Source organism: Salvelinus alpinus, chromosome 6 (assembly GCF_045679555.1).
Source record: "Salvelinus alpinus chromosome 6, SLU_Salpinus.1, whole genome shotgun sequence".
NCBI lineage: Eukaryota > Metazoa > Chordata > Actinopteri > Salmoniformes > Salmonidae > Salvelinus > Salvelinus alpinus.
The window spans coordinates 32,834,165-32,854,777 of NC_092091.1; the positions used below are offsets into that span (position 1 = coordinate 32,834,165).

Below are 20,613 nucleotides of genomic sequence, written 5' to 3' on the forward strand. Positions count from 1 at the left end.
ATTCCTCAATTGTCCAGTGTTGGTGTCCGCGTGTCCACTGGAACCGCTTCTTCTTATTTTTAGCTGATAGGAGTGGAACACGGTGTGGTCGTCTGCTGCAACAGCCCATCCGTGACAAGGACCGGTGAGTTCTGCGTTCCAAGATACCATTCTGCAAACCACTGTTGTACTGTACCGTTATTTGCCTGTTAGCTTGCACAATTCTTGCCATTCTCTTTCGACCCCTCATCAACAAGCTGTTTTCGCCCACTGGACTGCCGCTGACTGGATGTTTTTTGTTTGTCGCTCCATTCTCACGCTCCATTCTCTTGCGGCCATACGGTTCTGACATACTGGAACCGGCGCGCCTGGCACTGACGATCATACCACACTCAAAATCGCTTAGGTAACTCGTTTGGCCCATTCTAACGTTCAATCGAACAGTAACTGAAGTCCTCGATGCCTGTCTGCCTGCTTTATATAGCAAGCCACAGTCACGTGACTCACTGTCTTGTCTGTAGGAGCAAACCATTTTCGTGAACTGGGTGGTGTACCTAATAAACAGGCCGGTATACTATTATATTCACATAAATATGACAACCAGAAGTATATGAAAAGACAGACAGACCTTTTCAGGAATGGGAGGTGGCTGTCCCTCTGCATCTCTGCCTCTATCTCTCTCTTTCCTTTCCATTCTTCCACCATCCCTATCTCCGTCTGCTTCCTCCTCTGCACCTGAAGATAAAGATGGAGTAATAATACCATTGAAGCTGCAATATGTAACTTTCTGGGCGACCGGACTAAATTCACATAGAAATGTGAGTTATAGATCTGTCATTTTCACTGAAAGCAAGTCTAAGAAGCGGTAGATATTTTTTATGTGCATTATTTCTATGCTTTGCCTTCTTAAGTTGCATTTTTGCATCTTTTACTTTCGGTTTTGTACACCAGCTTCACACAGCTGAAAATATATTTTATAGCGGTTTAGATGGTACAATAATTCTCTACACTGAATCATCGTACCAAACCGTACACTTTGCTTGTTTTGTAACATAAACTATTCCAATTTTAGCAACCAGGAAATGGCGTAGCGATTTCTGCATATTGCACCTTTAAATCAACACAACAATGTGTAAGAGACAGGTGCAGTACCAGAGCTCTCCTGTAGATGTCTCTGTCTCAGTTTGGACTGGATGGGTTTGCTGCTCTGGGGAGGAGGGTCTGGTTTAGATGCATTCATAGAAACCCGTCCAGGGGGAACCCCTACTCCACCCCTCCACCCTTCCACCTGTCCTACAGCAGTGTCTGAGTGCAGATGTCTGTCCGTCTGTGTGTCAGAGTACTTCTGTCTGTCCACGGTTGCCTCCATGTTTTTCTGGGAGTCAGTTTCACTTTTAGGTGATGGAGTCCTGTCTGATGGGTAAGGCGGCAGAGGCCTCTGAGCCAGATGTTGTCCCTGGGCTTGTCTGTCAGACTGTCTGTCTGACTGCCTGCTCTCTATCCATTGTCTGTCTATCTGTATGTCTGTCGGTCGTCCCTCTGCCCACTTTCTGTCTGTCTGTTGTCTGCTCACCGTCCACTGTCTATCTCGATCAAACTGTCTGTCGATCTGTCTCTGTGTGTGTCTGTCAACTGTCCACTGTCTTTCCATGTGTCTATCTGCATGCCTGCTCTCTGTCCAATATCTGTCCATCTGTCTCTCTGCTGTTCTTCCCTCTGTCCATGTTTTGTCTGACAGTTTGTCCTCGGTCCAGTGCCGGTCAGAGTGTCTGTCAGCCGGTCTTATTAATGTCCTCTCTCTGTCTGTGTGAAGCCCCTCTGTCCACTGTCTGTCCACCTGTCTGTCCTCTGACCAATGTCTGTCAGTATCTGCAGGTTGCTCGTACGCTGTCTCTAGCTTTGATGGCTGTAAATAACACAGAGGAAAAGATGAGACGAGATTTTATAACCATGAACTCATCAACCAGTATGAATGTTTTCTACCACAAGTGATACAGCATAGACTGTACCTGGCTGGGTGAGTAGAAGGGGTGTCTGCTGCCCGGCATGCCAGGCTGTGGTGGTATGCTCTGCACTGGCTGCAGGCTCAGACCTACTGGCTCCTCCCCCCTCTGGTCCTCCACCTTCCCATCAGCCCCCTCACCAGGAGAGCAGGCCCTGGCAGCAGAACGAGGGGGCTGCAGCAGCGTGTAGACATTCTCAGTGGCTGTCCTGAGAGAGAGAAGAGCAAAGAGGACAGTCAGAGAAACAATGAGAGTCAACCAAGAATTTGCTCAGTGGCCCCTGGATTGTATTTGATTTGGTGTGGATAACAAATGGGGCCTGTTGAGGCTTTCTAACCCAGCAGGCTAAGCTATAATAATGTTTTAATATTGGGATAGAATATATTAGACTTGCATAATTTTTTACATCTTTATTCATTAGACTGCATCATCATTGCCATCATTCTGTTGCATCTCATAATCTGAGATCTCATAATCTGTTTTACACACACTGGTGTCATTTACATCTGTTTTACACACACTGGTGTCATCTACATCTGATTTACACACACTGGTGTCATCTACATCTGCTTACACATACTGGTGACATCTACATCTGTTTAGACATACTGGTGTCATCTACATCTGTTTAGACACACTGGTGACATCTACATATGTTTACACATACTGGTGTCATCTACATCTGTTTACACACACTGGTGACATCTACATCTGTTTTACACACACTGGTGACATCTACATCTGTTTAGACACACTGGTGACATCTACATCTGTTTAGACATACTGGTGTCATCTACATCTGTTTTACACACACTGGTGTCATTTACATCTGTTTTACACACACTGGTGTCATCTACATCTGATTTACACACACTGGTGTCATCTACATCTGATTTACACACACTGGTGTCATCTACATCTGATTTACACACACTGGTGTCATCTACATCTGTTTTACACACACTGGTGTCATTTACATCTGTTTTACACACACTGGTGTCATCTACATCTGATTTACACACACTGGTGTCATCTACATCTGCTTACACATACTGGTGACATCTACATCTGTTTAGACATACTGGTGTCATCTACATCTGTTTAGACACACTGGTGTCATCTACATCTGTTTACACACACTGGTGACATCTACATCTGTTTTACACACACTGGTGTCATCTACATCTGTTTACACACATTGGTGACATCTACATCTGTTTACACACACTGGTGACATCTGCATCTGTTTACACACACTGGTGACATCTACATCTGTTTTACACACACTGGTAACATCTACATCTGTTTACACACAATGGTAACATCTACATCTGTTTACACACACTGGTGACATCTACATCTGTTTACACACACTGGTGACATCTACATCTGTTTTACACACACTGGTGACATCTACATATGTTTACACATACTGGTGACATCTACATCTGTTTACACACACTGGTGTCATCTACATCTGTTTACACACATTGGTGACATCTACATCTGTTTACACACACTGGTGACATCTACATCTGTTTACACACACTGGTGACATCTACATCTGTTTTACACACACTGGTAACATCTACATCTGTTTACACACACTGGTAACATCTACATCTGTTTACACACACTGGTGACATCTACATCTGTTTACACACACTGGTGTCATCTACATCTGTTTTAGACACACTGGTGACATCTACATCTGTTTTACACACACTGGTGACATCTACATATGTTTACACATACTGGTGACATCTACATCTGTTTACACACACTGGTGACATCTACATCTGTTTACACACACTGGTGACATCTACATATGTTTACACATACTGGTGTCATCTACATCTGTTTACACACACTGGTGACATCTACATCTGTTTAGACACACTGGTGACATCTACATCTGTTTACACACACTGGTGACATCTACGTTTGTTTTACACACACTGGTGACATCTACATCTGTTTACACACACTGGTGACATCTACATTTGTTTTACACACACTGGTGTCACCTACATCTGTTTACACACACTGGTAACATCTACATCTGTTTAGACCTACTGGTGTCATCTACATCTGTTTACACACACTGGTGTCATCTACATCTGTTTACACACACTGGTGTCATCTACATCTGTTTACACACACTGGTGTCATCTACATCTGTTTTACACACACTGGTGTCATCTACATCTGTTTACACACACTGGTCTCATCTACATATGTTTACACACACTGGTGTCATCTACATCTGATTTAGACACACTGGTGACATCTACATCTGTTTACACACACTTTTAACATCTACATCTGTTTACACACATTGGTGACATCTACATCTGCTTACACATACTGGTGACATCTACATCTGTTTAGACATACTGGTGACATCTACATCTGTCTACACATACTGGTGTCATCTACATCTGTTTAGACACACTGGTGACATCTACATATGTTTACACATACTGGTGTCATCTACATCTGTTTACACACACTGGTGACATCTACATCTGTTTTACACACACTGGTGACATCTACATCTGTTTAGACACACTGGTGACATCTACATCTGTTTACACACACTGGTGACATCTACATTTGTTTTACACACACTGGTGACATATACATCTGTTTAGACACACTGGTGTCATCTACATCTGTTTACACACACTGGTGTCATCTACATCTGTTTACACACACTGGTCATCTACATCTGTTTTACACACACTGGTGACATCTACATCTGTTTACACATACTGATGTCATCTACATCTGTTTTACACACACTGGTAACATCTACATCTGTTTACACACACTGGTAACATCTACATCTGTTTACACACACTGGTGACATCTACATCTGTTTACACATACTGATGTCATCTACATCTGTTTTACACACACTGGTAACATCTACATCTGTTTACACACACTGGTGACATCTACATCTGTTTTAGACACACTGGTGACATCTACATCTGTTTACACACACTGGTGACATCTACATTTGTTTTACACATACTGGTGACATCTACATCTGTTTACACACACTGGTGACATCTACATTTGTTTTACACACACTGGTGTCACCTACATCTGTTTACACACACTGGTAACATCTACATCTGTTTAGACCTACTGGTGTCATCTACATCTGTTTACACACACTAGTGTCATCTACATCTGTTTACACACACTGGTGTCATCTACATCTGTTTACACACACTGGTGTCATCTACATCTGTTTACACACACTGGTGACATCTACATCTGTTTTACACACACTGGTGTCATCTACATCTGTTTACACACATTGGTGACATCTACATCTGTTTACACACACTGGTGACATCTACATCTGTTTACACACACTGGTGACATCTACATCTGTTTTACACACACTGGTAACATCTACATCTGTTTACACACAATGGTAACATCTACATCTGTTTACACACACTGGTGACATCTACATCTGTTTACACACACTGGTGACATCTACATTTGTTTTACACACACTGGTGTCACCTACATCTGTTTACACACACTGGTAACATCTACATCTGTTTAGACCTACTGGTGTCATCTACATCTGTTTACACACACTGGTGTCATCTACATCTGTTTACACACACTGGTGTCATCTACATCTGTTTACACACACTGGTGTCATCTACATCTGTTTACACACACTGGTGACATCTACATCTGTTTTACACACACTGGTGACATCTACATTTGTTTTACACACACTGGTGTCACCTACATCTGTTTACACACACTGGTAACATCTACATCTGTTTAGACCTACTGGTGTCATCTACATCTGTTTACACACATTGGTGACATCTACATCTGTTTACACACACTGGTGACATCTACATCTGTTTACACACACTGGTGACATCTACATCTGTTTTACACACACTGGTGTCATCTACATCTGTTTACACACAATGGTAACATCTACATCTGTTTACACACACTGGTGACATCTACATCTGTTTACACACACTGGTGACATCTACATCTGTTTTACACACACTGGTGACATCTACATATGTTTACACATACTGGTGACATCTACATCTGTTTACACACACTGGTGTCATCTACATCTGTTTACACACATTGGTGACATCTACATCTGTTTACACACACTGGTGACATCTACATCTGTTTACACACACTGGTGACATCTACATCTGTTTTACACACACTGGTAACATCTACATCTGTTTACACACACTGGTAACATCTACATCTGTTTACACACACTGGTGACATCTACATCTGTTTACACACACTGGTGTCATCTACATCTGTTTTAGACACACTGGTGACATCTACATCTGTTTTACACACACTGGTGACATCTACATATGTTTACACATACTGGTGACATCTACATCTGTTTACACACACTGGTGACATCTACATCTGTTTACACACACTGGTGACATCTACATATGTTTACACATACTGGTGTCATCTACATCTGTTTACACACACTGGTGACATCTACATCTGTTTAGACACACTGGTGACATCTACATCTGTTTACACACACTGGTGACATCTACATTTGTTTTACACACACTGGTGACATCTACATCTGTTTACACACACTGGTGACATCTACATTTGTTTTACACACACTGGTGTCACCTACATCTGTTTACACACACTGGTAACATCTACATCTGTTTAGACCTACTGGTGTCATCTACATCTGTTTACACACACTGGTGTCATCTACATCTGTTTACACACACTGGTGTCATCTACATCTGTTTACACACACTGGTGTCATCTACATCTGTTTACACACACTGGTGACATCTACATCTGTTTTACACACACTGGTGTCATCTACATCTGTTTACACACACTGGTCTCATCTACATCTGTTTACACACACTGGTGTCATCTACATCTGATTTAGACACACTGGTGACATCTACATCTGTTTACACACACTTTTAACATCTACATCTGTTTACACACACTGGTGTCATCTACATCTGCTTACACATACTGGTGACATCTACATCTGTTTAGACATACTGGTGACATCTACATCTGTCTACACATACTGGTGTCATCTACATCTGTTTAGACACACTGGTGACATCTACATATGTTTACACATACTGGTGTCATCTACATCTGTTTACACACACTGGTGACATCTACATCTGTTTTACACACACTGGTGACATCTACATCTGTTTAGACACACTGGTGACATCTACATCTGTTTACACACACTGGTGACATCTACATTTGTTTTACACACACTGGTGACATCTACATCTGTTTAGACACACTGGTGTCATCTACATCTGTTTACACACACTGGTGTCATCTACATCTGTTTACACACACTGGTGTCATCTACATCTGTTTTACACACACTGGTGACATCTACATCTGTTTACACATACTGATGTCATCTACATCTGTTTTACACACACTGGTAACATCTACATCTGTTTACACACACTGGTAACATCTACATCTGTTTACACACACTGGTGACATCTACATCTGTTTACACATACTGATGTCATCTACATCTGTTTTTCACACACTGGTAACATCTACATCTGTTTACACACACTGGTGACATCTACATCTGTTTTAGACACACTGGTGACATCTACATCTGTTTACACACACTGGTGACATCTACATTTGTTTTACACATACTGGTGACATCTACATCTGTTTACACACACTGGTGACATCTACATTTGTTTTACACACACTGGTGTCACCTACATCTGTTTACACACACTGGTAACATCTACATCTGTTTAGACCTACTGGTGTCATCTACATCTGTTTACACACACTAGTGTCATCTACATCTGTTTACACACACTGGTGTCATCTACATCTGTTTACACACACTGGTGTCATCTACATCTGTTTACACACACTGGTGACATCTACATCTGTTTTACACACACTGGTGTCATCTACATCTGTTTACACACATTGGTGACATCTACATCTGTTTACACACACTGGTGACATCTACATCTGTTTACACACACTGGTGACATCTACATCTGTTTTACACACACTGGTAACATCTACATCTGTTTACACACAATGGTAACATCTACATCTGTTTACACACACTGGTGACATCTACATCTGTTTACACACACTGGTGACATCTACATTTGTTTTACACACACTGGTGTCACCTACATCTGTTTACACACACTGGTAACATCTACATCTGTTTAGACCTACTGGTGTCATCTACATCTGTTTACACACACTGGTGTCATCTACATCTGTTTACACACACTGGTGTCATCTACATCTGTTTACACACACTGGTGTCATCTACATCTGTTTACACACACTGGTGACATCTACATCTGTTTTACACACACTGGTGTCATCTACATCTGTTTACACACACTGGTCTCATCTACATCTGTTTACACACACTGGTGTCATCTACATCTGATTTAGACACACTGGTGACATCTACATCTGTTTACACACACTTTTAACATCTACATCTGTTTACACACACTGGTGTCATCTACATCTGCTTACACATACTGGTGACATCTACATCTGTTTAGACATACTGGTGACATCTACATCTGTCTACACATACTGGTGTCATCTACATCTGTTTAGACACACTGGTGACATCTACATATGTTTACACATACTGGTGTCATCTACATCTGTTTACACACACTGGTGACATCTACATCTGTTTTACACACACTGGTGACATCTACATCTGTTTAGACACACTGGTGACATCTACATCTGTTTACACACACTGGAGACATCTACATTTGTTTTACACACACTGGTGACATCTACATCTGTTTAGACATACTGATGTCATCTACATCTGTTTTACACACACTGGTAACATCTACATCTGTTTACACACACTGGTAACATCTACATCTGTTTACACACACTGGTGACATCTACATCTGTTTACACATACTGATGTCATCTACATCTGTTTTAGACACACTGTTGACATCTACATCTGTTTACACACACTGGTGACATCTACATTTGTTTTACACATACTGGTGACATCTACATCTGTTTACACACACTGGTGACATCTACATTTGTTTTACACACACTGGTGTCACCTACATCTGTTTACACACCCTGGTAACATCTACATCTGTTTAGACCTACTGGTGTCATCTACATCTGTTTACACACACTAGTGTCATCTACATCTGTTTACACACACTGGTGTCATCTACATCTGTTTACACACACTGGTGTCATCTACATCTGTTTACACACACTGGTGACATCTACATCTGTTTTACACACACTGGTGTCATCTACATCTGTTTACACACATTGGTGACATCTACATCTGTTTACACACACTGGTGACATCTACATCTGTTTACACACACTGGTGACATCTACATCTGTTTTACACACACTGGTAACATCTACATCTGTTTACACACAATGGTAACATCTACATCTGTTTACACACACTGGTGACATCTACATCTGTTTACACACACTGGTGACATCTACATCTGTTTTACACACACTGGTGACATCTACATCTGTTTTACACACACTGGTGACATCTACATCTGTTTACACATACTGGTGACATCTACATCTGTTTTAGACACACTGGTGACATCTACATCTGTTTTACACACACTGGTGACATCTACATATGTTTACACATACTGGTGACATCTACATCTGTTTACACACACTGGTGACATCTACATCTGTTTACACACACTGGTGACATCTACATATGTTTACACATACTGGTGTCATCTACATCTGTTTACACACACTGGTGACATCTACATCTGTTTAGACACACTGGTGACATCTACATCTGTTTACACACACTGGTGACATCTACGTTTGTTTTACACACACTGGTGACATCTACATCTGTTTACACACACTGGTGACATCTACATTTGTTTTACACACACTGGTGTCACCTACATCTGTTTACACACACTGGTAACATCTACATCTGTTTAGACCTACTGGTGTCATCTACATCTGTTTACACACACTGGTGTCATCTACATCTGTTTACACACACTGGTGTCATCTACATCTGTTTACACACACTGGTGTCATCTACATCTGTTTACACACACTGGTGACATCTACATCTGTTTTACACACACTGGTGTCATCTACATCTGTTTACACACACTGGTCTCATCTACATCTGTTTACACACACTGGTGTCATCTACATCTGATTTAGACACACTGGTGTCATCTACATCTGTTTAGACCTACTGGTGTCATCTACATCTGTTTAGACCTACTGGTGTCATCTACATCTGTTTACACACACTGGTGTCATCTACATCTGTTTACACACACTGGTGTCATCTACATCTGTTTACACACACTGGTGTCATCTACATCTGTTTACACACACTGGTGACATCTACATCTGTTTTACACACACTGGTGACATCTACATCTGTTTACACACACTGGTGACATCTACATCTGTTTTACACACACTGGTAACATCTACATCTGTTTACACACACTGGTAACATCTACATCTGTTTACACACACTGGTGACATCTACATCTGTTTACACACACTGGTGTCATCTACATCTGTTTTAGACACACTGGTGACATCTACATCTGTTTTACACACACTGGTGACATCTACATATGTTTACACATACTGGTGACATCTACATCTGTTTACACACACTGGTGACATCTACATCTGTTTACACACACTGGTGACATCTACATATGTTTACACATACTGGTGTCATCTACATCTGTTTACACACACTGGTGACATCTACATCTGTTTAGACACACTGGTGACATCTACATCTGTTTACACACACTGGTGACATCTACATTTGTTTTACACACACTGGTGACATCTACATCTGTTTACACACACTGGTGACATCTACATTTGTTTTACACACACTGGTGTCACCTACATCTGTTTACACACACTGGTAACATCTACATCTGTTTAGACCTACTGGTGTCATCTACATCTGTTTACACACACTGGTGTCATCTACATCTGTTTACACACACTGGTGTCATCTACATCTGTTTACACACACTGGTGTCATCTACATCTGTTTACACACACTGGTGACATCTACATCTGTTTTACACACACTGGTGTCATCTACATCTGTTTACACACACTGGTCTCATCTACATCTGTTTACACACACTGGTGTCATCTACATCTGATTTAGACACACTGGTGACATCTACATCTGTTTACACACACTTTTAACATCTACATCTGTTTACACACACTGGTGTCATCTACATCTGCTTACACATACTGGTGACATCTACATCTGTTTAGACATACTGGTGACATCTACATCTGTCTACACATACTGGTGTCATCTACATCTGTTTAGACACACTGGTGACATCTACATATGTTTACACATACTGGTGTCATCTACATCTGTTTACACACACTGGTGACATCTACATCTGTTTTACACACACTGGTGACATCTACATCTGTTTAGACACACTGGTGACATCTACATCTGTTTACACACACTGGTGACATCTACATTTGTTTTACACACACTGGTGACATCTACATCTGTTTAGACACACTGGTGTCATCTACATCTGTTTACACACACTGGTGTCATCTACATCTGTTTACACACACTGGTGTCATCTACATCTGTTTTACACACACTGGTGACATCTACATCTGTTTACACATACTGATGTCATCTACATCTGTTTTACACACACTGGTAACATCTACATCTGTTTACACACACTGGTAACATCTACATCTGTTTACACACACTGGTGACATCTACATCTGTTTACACATACTGATGTCATCTACATCTGTTTTTCACACACTGGTAACATCTACATCTGTTTACACACACTGGTGACATCTACATCTGTTTTAGACACACTGGTGACATCTACATCTGTTTACACACACTGGTGACATCTACATTTGTTTTACACATACTGGTGACATCTACATCTGTTTACACACACTGGTGACATCTACATTTGTTTTACACACACTGGTGTCACCTACATCTGTTTACACACACTGGTAACATCTACATCTGTTTAGACCTACTGGTGTCATCTACATCTGTTTACACACACTAGTGTCATCTACATCTGTTTACACACACTGGTGTCATCTACATCTGTTTACACACACTGGTGTCATCTACATCTGTTTACACACACTGGTGACATCTACATCTGTTTTACACACACTGGTGTCATCTACATCTGTTTACACACATTGGTGACATCTACATCTGTTTACACACACTGGTGACATCTACATCTGTTTACACACACTGGTGACATCTACATCTGTTTTACACACACTGGTAACATCTACATCTGTTTACACACAATGGTAACATCTACATCTGTTTACACACACTGGTGACATCTACATCTGTTTACACACACTGGTGACATCTACATTTGTTTTACACACACTGGTGTCACCTACATCTGTTTACACACACTGGTAACATCTACATCTGTTTAGACCTACTGGTGTCATCTACATCTGTTTACACACACTGGTGTCATCTACATCTGTTTACACACACTGGTGTCATCTACATCTGTTTACACACACTGGTGTCATCTACATCTGTTTACACACACTGGTGACATCTACATCTGTTTTACACACACTGGTGTCATCTACATCTGTTTACACACACTGGTCTCATCTACATCTGTTTACACACACTGGTGTCATCTACATCTGATTTAGACACACTGGTGACATCTACATCTGTTTACACACACTTTTAACATCTACATCTGTTTACACACACTGGTGTCATCTACATCTGCTTACACATACTGGTGACATCTACATCTGTTTAGACATACTGGTGACATCTACATCTGTCTACACATACTGGTGTCATCTACATCTGTTTAGACACACTGGTGACATCTACATATGTTTACACATACTGGTGTCATCTACATCTGTTTACACACACTGGTGACATCTACATCTGTTTTACACACACTGGTGACATCTACATCTGTTTAGACACACTGGTGACATCTACATCTGTTTACACACACTGGAGACATCTACATTTGTTTTACACACACTGGTGACATCTACATCTGTTTAGACATACTGATGTCATCTACATCTGTTTTACACACACTGGTAACATCTACATCTGTTTACACACACTGGTAACATCTACATCTGTTTACACACACTGGTGACATCTACATCTGTTTACACATACTGATGTCATCTACATCTGTTTTAGACACACTGTTGACATCTACATCTGTTTACACACACTGGTGACATCTACATTTGTTTTACACATACTGGTGACATCTACATCTGTTTACACACACTGGTGACATCTACATTTGTTTTACACACACTGGTGTCACCTACATCTGTTTACACACCCTGGTAACATCTACATCTGTTTAGACCTACTGGTGTCATCTACATCTGTTTACACACACTAGTGTCATCTACATCTGTTTACACACACTGGTGTCATCTACATCTGTTTACACACACTGGTGTCATCTACATCTGTTTACACACACTGGTGACATCTACATCTGTTTTACACACACTGGTGTCATCTACATCTGTTTACACACATTGGTGACATCTACATCTGTTTACACACACTGGTGACATCTACATCTGTTTACACACACTGGTGACATCTACATCTGTTTTACACACACTGGTAACATCTACATCTGTTTACACACAATGGTAACATCTACATCTGTTTACACACACTGGTGACATCTACATCTGTTTACACACACTGGTGACATCTACATCTGTTTTACACACACTGGTGACATCTACATCTGTTTTACACACACTGGTGACATCTACATCTGTTTACACATACTGGTGACATCTACATCTGTTTTAGACACACTGGTGACATCTACATCTGTTTTACACACACTGGTGACATCTACATATGTTTACACATACTGGTGACATCTACATCTGTTTACACACACTGGTGACATCTACATCTGTTTACACACACTGGTGACATCTACATATGTTTACACATACTGGTGTCATCTACATCTGTTTACACACACTGGTGACATCTACATCTGTTTAGACACACTGGTGACATCTACATCTGTTTACACACACTGGTGACATCTACGTTTGTTTTACACACACTGGTGACATCTACATCTGTTTACACACACTGGTGACATCTACATTTGTTTTACACACACTGGTGTCACCTACATCTGTTTACACACACTGGTAACATCTACATCTGTTTAGACCTACTGGTGTCATCTACATCTGTTTACACACACTGGTGTCATCTACATCTGTTTACACACACTGGTGTCATCTACATCTGTTTACACACACTGGTGTCATCTACATCTGTTTACACACACTGGTGACATCTACATCTGTTTTACACACACTGGTGTCATCTACATCTGTTTACACACACTGGTCTCATCTACATCTGTTTACACACACTGGTGTCATCTACATCTGATTTAGACACACTGGTGTCATCTACATCTGTTTAGACCTACTGGTGTCATCTACATCTGTTTACACACACTGGTGTCATCTACATCTGTTTACACACACTGGTGTCATCTACATCTGTTTACACACACTGGTGTCATCTACATCTGTTTACACACACTGGTGACATCTACATCTGTTTTACACACACTGGTGTCATCTACATCTGTTTACACACATTGGTGACATCTACATCTGTTTACACACACTGGTGACATCTACATCTGTTTACACACACTGGTGACATCTACATCTGTTTTACACACACTGGTAACATCTACATCTGTTTACACACAATGGTAACATCTACATCTGTTTACACACACTGGTGACATCTACATCTGTTTACACACACTGGTGACATCTACATCTGTTTTACACACACTGGTGACATCTACATCTGTTTTACACACACTGGTGACATCTACATCTGTTTACACATACTGGTGACATCTACATCTGTTTTAGACACACTGGTGACATCTACATCTGTTTTACACACACTGGTGACATCTACATATGTTTACACATACTGGTGACATCTACATCTGTTTACACACACTGGTGACATCTACATCTGTTTACACACACTGGTGACATCTACATATGTTTACACATACTGGTGTCATCTACATCTGTTTACACACACTGGTGACATCTACATCTGTTTAGACACACTGGTGACATCTACATCTGTTTACACACACTGGTGACATCTACGTTTGTTTTACACACACTGGTGACATCTACATCTGTTTACACACACTGGTGACATCTACATTTGTTTTACACACACTGGTGTCACCTACATCTGTTTACACACACTGGTAACATCTACATCTGTTTAGACCTACTGGTGTCATCTACATCTGTTTACACACACTGGTGTCATCTACATCTGTTTACACACACTGGTGTCATCTACATCTGTTTACACACACTGGTGTCATCTACATCTGTTTACACACACTGGTGACATCTACATCTGTTTTACACACACTGGTGTCATCTACATCTGTTTACACACACTGGTCTCATCTACATCTGTTCACACACACTGGTGTCATCTACATCTGATTTAGACACACTGGTGTCATCTACATCTGTTTACACACACTTTTAACATCTACATCTGTTTACACACACTGGTGACATCTACATCTGTTTAAACACACTGGTGACATCTACATCTGTTTTACACACACTGGTGACATCTACATCTGTTTACACACACTTTTAACATCTACATCTGTTTAAACACACTGGTGTCATCTACATCTGTTTTACACACACTGGTGACATCTACATCTGTTTTACACACACTGGTGACATCTACATCTGTTTTACACACACTGGTGTCATCTACATCTGTTTTACACACACTGGTGTCATCCACATCTGTTTTACACACACTGGTGTCATCTACATCTGTTTTACACACACTGGTGTCATCTACATCTGCAGTGCTCTCCGGCAGCATGACCATTCCTCATGTCAATACAGCACTGCTTCCCAGCACTGATTTAGACTAATAGCACACATGGTACACAGAGCATGCACTTAATGCTCATCATACTAACAGAGCAACAGAGAGAGAATGAAAGGTAGAGGGAGAAAGAGAGAGTGAATGAGAGTGATACATATTCATACAGAGGTAAAGGGTAAACATGTGTTATAAAGTGAAAGTGAAGATCATGCGACACTGATATAAATCATGCTGTGTAGATTGCACGGCTTTATATATCATACTACCTGTGTGTGTGTGCGTGATACTGAGGATTCACAAACCCTGTGGGTGCCGTGGCAACAGTGTGACACTCCTCCCCACACCCATCTCCGCCAGACTCTGGCCCCTGATTGGAGAGTGTTGAGTTGCGGTTCCTACGGAAACCAAAGATGGCCAGCATATTGCGTCTTTTCTTTCGCCTGAGAGAGTGGGCTTTATGGAGAGAGGACAACTGACTGACATAGGGAAAAAGAGATGGAAAGGGTAGAGAGAGATGAGCGGAACAAAACAGGAAGAAGATAAAGGGTGAAGTCAAAAGGCAGATACAAAGAGAGACAAACTGACCATAGCTATACAGTAAAAATATGTACAAAACATTAGGAACACCTTCATAATAGTGAGATGCACCCCCCCCCCCCCCCACCCCTCAAAAGAAGAGCCTCAATTCATCAGGGCATGGACCCGATAGCGTTCCATGGAGATTCTGGCCCATGTTGACATCCTTTGCCGACAGGTTGATATCCTTTGGGTGGTGGACCATTCTTGATACACACGGGAAACGAGTGTGAAAAACCCAGCAGCATTGCAGTTCTTGACACACTCAAACCAGTGTGCCTGACACCTACTACCATACGCCGTTCAAAGGCACTTTTATTTATTTTAATTTTAAATTTAACCTTTATTTAACTAGGCAAGTCAGTTAACTTCTTATGGCTGAAGGGGCAGTATTGAGTAGCTTGGATGAAAGGTGCCCATATCAAACGGCCTGCTCCTCAGTCATAGTTGCTAATATTTGCATATTATTAGTAGTATTGGATAGAAAACACTCTAAAGTTTCTAAAACTGTTTGAATTATGTCTGTGAGATATATTGGCAGGCAAAATCCTGAGTTGAAATCAAAACAGGAAGTCAGAAATCTGAGCTTGTATGTATTCACCAGAGTCCCTAATGAAATCCCCTTGAGATATGAATGATTGTGCACTGCCTAGGGGTTCCACTAGATGTCAACCATCAATAGAAATTATAATGAGACTTCTATGATGTTGTGGGAGAGAATGATAGCAGAATCAGTCAGGTGTCCATCAAGCAGCCATTTTCTGATCATGCTTTTTCCTCATGGAAGTCACTTACGTTCCATTGCTCACGAAGACAAGAAAGAATACTCCGGTTGGAACTTTATTGAAGCTATATGTTAAAAACATCCTAATGATTGATTCTGTACTTAGTTTGAAATGTTTCTTCGACCGGTAATATCACTTTTTGAAGTTTTTGTCCGATATAACGCTGACCAGAATTAGCGTTTGGATATGTAAACCAGACGCGCTAACAAAAGAAGGTATTTGGACATAAATAACGTGGTGTGCTCCTGGTGTGCTTTCTGATGTAGATCATCAAAGGTAAGGGAATATTTATCATATATTTTCTTGTTTATGTTGACGCCATCTTTGCGGCTGTGGTGTTTTACTTTTGAGCGCCGTCTCAGATTATAGCGTGTTTTTTTTGTAATCTGACACAGCGGTTGCATTAAGGAGAGGTATATCTATAATTCCATGTGTATAACTTGTATTATCATCTATATTTATGAGTATTTCTGTTGAAACGATGTGGCTATGCAAAGTCACTTGATGTTTTTGCCACTAGTGAATCTAGTCGCCTCAATGTAAACTCAGAACTTTTTTATATAAATATGAATTTAATCAAACAAAACATGCATGTATTGTGTAACATGAAGTCCTATGAGTGTCATCTGATGAAAATAATCGAAGGTTAGTGATTAATTTTATCTCTATTCTGGTTTTTGTGAAGCTATCTTTAGCTGGAAAAAATGGCTGTGATTATTGTGGTTTTGTGGTGACCTAACATAATCGTTTGTAGTGCTTTCGCTGAAAAGCCTATTTGAAATTGGACACTTTGGTGGGATTAACAACAAGATTACCTTTAAAATAATATAAGACACATGAATGTCTGAGGAATTTTAATTATGAGATTTCTGTTTTTTGAATTTGGCGCCCTGCACTTCGACTGGCTGTTGTCATATCGATCCCGTTAACGGGACTTCAGCCATAAGAAGTTTTTAAGAACAAAATTCTTATTTACAATGACGGCCTACCAAAAGGCAAAAGGCCTCCTGCGGGGACGGGGCCTGGGATTTTAATTTTAATTGTATTTTTTTAAACATAGGACAAAACACACATCACGCTTGAGAGCACCCTTACCTGCTGATCTATAAATTACGTCTCCATAATAAAGAGGAGCGATTATGATAGAGGAAACCAAGTCTAGATTTAACCTTAGCCTGCAGCTTTGATATGTGCTGAGAGAAGGACAGTGTACCGTCTAGCCATACTCCCAAGTACTCGTATGAGGTGACTACCTCAAGCTCTAAACCCTCAGAGGTAGTAATCACATCGGTGGGGAGAGGGGCATTCTTCTTACCAAACCACATAACCTTTGTTTTGGGGGTGTTCAGAACATGGTTAAGGGCAGAGAAAGCTTGTTGTAGAGCGTTTAACACAAAACGCCAGCTGAGTATAAGACTGTATCATCTGCATATAAATGGATGAGAGAGCTTCCTACTGCCTGAGCTATGTTGTTGATGTATATTGAGAAGAGTGTGGGGCCTAGGATCGAGCCTTGGGGTACTCCCTTGGTGACAGGCAGTGGCTGAGACAGCAGATTTTCTGACTTTATACACTGCACTCTTTGAGAGAGGTAGTTAGCAAATTAGGCCAAAGACGCCTCAGAGACACCAATACTCCTTAGCTGGCCCACAAGAATGGAATGATCTACCATATCAAAAGCTTTGGCCAACTCAATAAAAATAGCAGCACAATATTGCTTAGAATCAAGGGCAATAGTAACAACATTTAGGACCTTTAAAGTTGCAGTGACACATCCATAAACTGAGCGGAAACCAGAATGCATACCAGAGAGAATTCTATAGACATCAAGAAAGCCAGTCAGTTGATTATTGACCATTTTTTCCAACACTTTTGATAAACAGGGCAAAATAGAAATTGGCTTATAACAGTTAAGATCAGCTTGATCTCCCCCTTTAAATAAAGGACGCAACGTGGCTGCCTTCCAAGCAATAGGAACCTCTCCAGAACAGAGAGACCGGTTAAAAAGGTCAGAGATAGGCTTGGCGATGATAGGGGCAGCAACCTTAAAGAAGAAAGGGTCTAAACCATCTGACCCAGATGTTTTTTGGGGGTCAAGTTTAAGGAGCTCCTTTAGCACCTCGGACTCAGTGACTGCCTGCAGGGAGAAACTTTGTAGCGGGGCAGGGAGAAAAGAGGGAGGAGCATCAGGGCTAGTTGCATTAGAAGTCGTGGGAGATGAGGAAATGTTGGACGGGCAAGGAGGCGTGGCTGAGTCAAATAGGAATCCTGACTTAATGAAGTGGTGATTAAAGAGCTCAGCCATGTGCTCCTTGTCAGTGACAACTACATCATCAACATTAAGGGACATGGACAGCTGTGAGGAGGAGGATTAATTCTCCAGGTCTTGAACCGTTTTCCAGAACTTCTTGGGGTTAGACCCACAGAGAGATAACTGCTCCTTAAAGTAAATAACTTTGGCCTTCCGGATAGCCTGAGTGCACTTATTTCCAGGACAGGCAGTTTAACTGAGCAGCCATTACGAACGCAGGCTGTAAAACAGTGATCACTAAGGTCATTACAGAAAACCCCAGACTGATGCCTATCAGGATTATTTGTGAGGATAACATCGAGGAGAGTAGGCTTTTCTGGGTGTTTGGAGTCATACCTTGTGGGGTTGGTAATAATCTGAGAAAGATTTAGGGAGTCCCATTGCTTTAGGACTTGGTCAGGTGGTTTAAGCATGTCCCATTTAGGTCACTTAGCAGGTCAAATTCAGACTTAGTGTATGGGGCCAGGAGAGAGCTTAGGTCATTTAGGGTACAGGCCGGTGCTGATGGTGAATGATAACACCCAGCAACAGACAACAAAAAGCTATTTGAAAGTGCAATGCTTAAAACAGCAAATCAAATTTTTTGGGAACAGACTTGGTGGAGACAACTGAGCACTGAAGGTGTTCCTTGGTAAAGATAGCCACTCCACCACCTTTGGAAGATCTGTCTTGCTGAAAAAGGTTATAACCAGAAAGGTTAACATCAGTGTTCAAAACACTCTTTCTTAACCACATCTCAGTAATGACCAACACATCTGGATTGGAGCTGTGAACCCACACTTTCAACTGATCCATTTTAGGTAATAAGCTTCTAGT

The 20,613-nt window shown here is 41.0% G+C and overlaps 1 protein-coding gene across 5 annotated transcripts in view; it reads right to left on the reverse strand.

The window, feature by feature from the left end:
* Positions 1-20,613, reverse strand: part of LOC139578587 (capping protein, Arp2/3 and myosin-I linker protein 3-like) — a 62,932-nt gene that overhangs the window by 3,661 nt on the left and 38,658 nt on the right. For 3 of the 5 annotated variants that reach the window (XM_071406406.1, XM_071406404.1, XM_071406407.1), the window contains exons 33-36: positions 16,392-16,601; positions 1,989-2,190; positions 1,132-1,885; positions 608-714 (exon numbers count right to left, since the gene is read on the reverse strand). In XM_071406406.1, the coding sequence (XP_071262507.1) occupies positions 608-714; positions 1,132-1,885; positions 1,989-2,190; positions 16,392-16,601 (1,273 nt within the window). The remainder of the gene's footprint in view (positions 1-607; positions 715-1,131; positions 1,886-1,988; positions 2,191-16,391; positions 16,602-20,613) is intronic. The other 2 variants (XM_071406405.1, XM_071406408.1) reach the window with 2 other exon arrangements.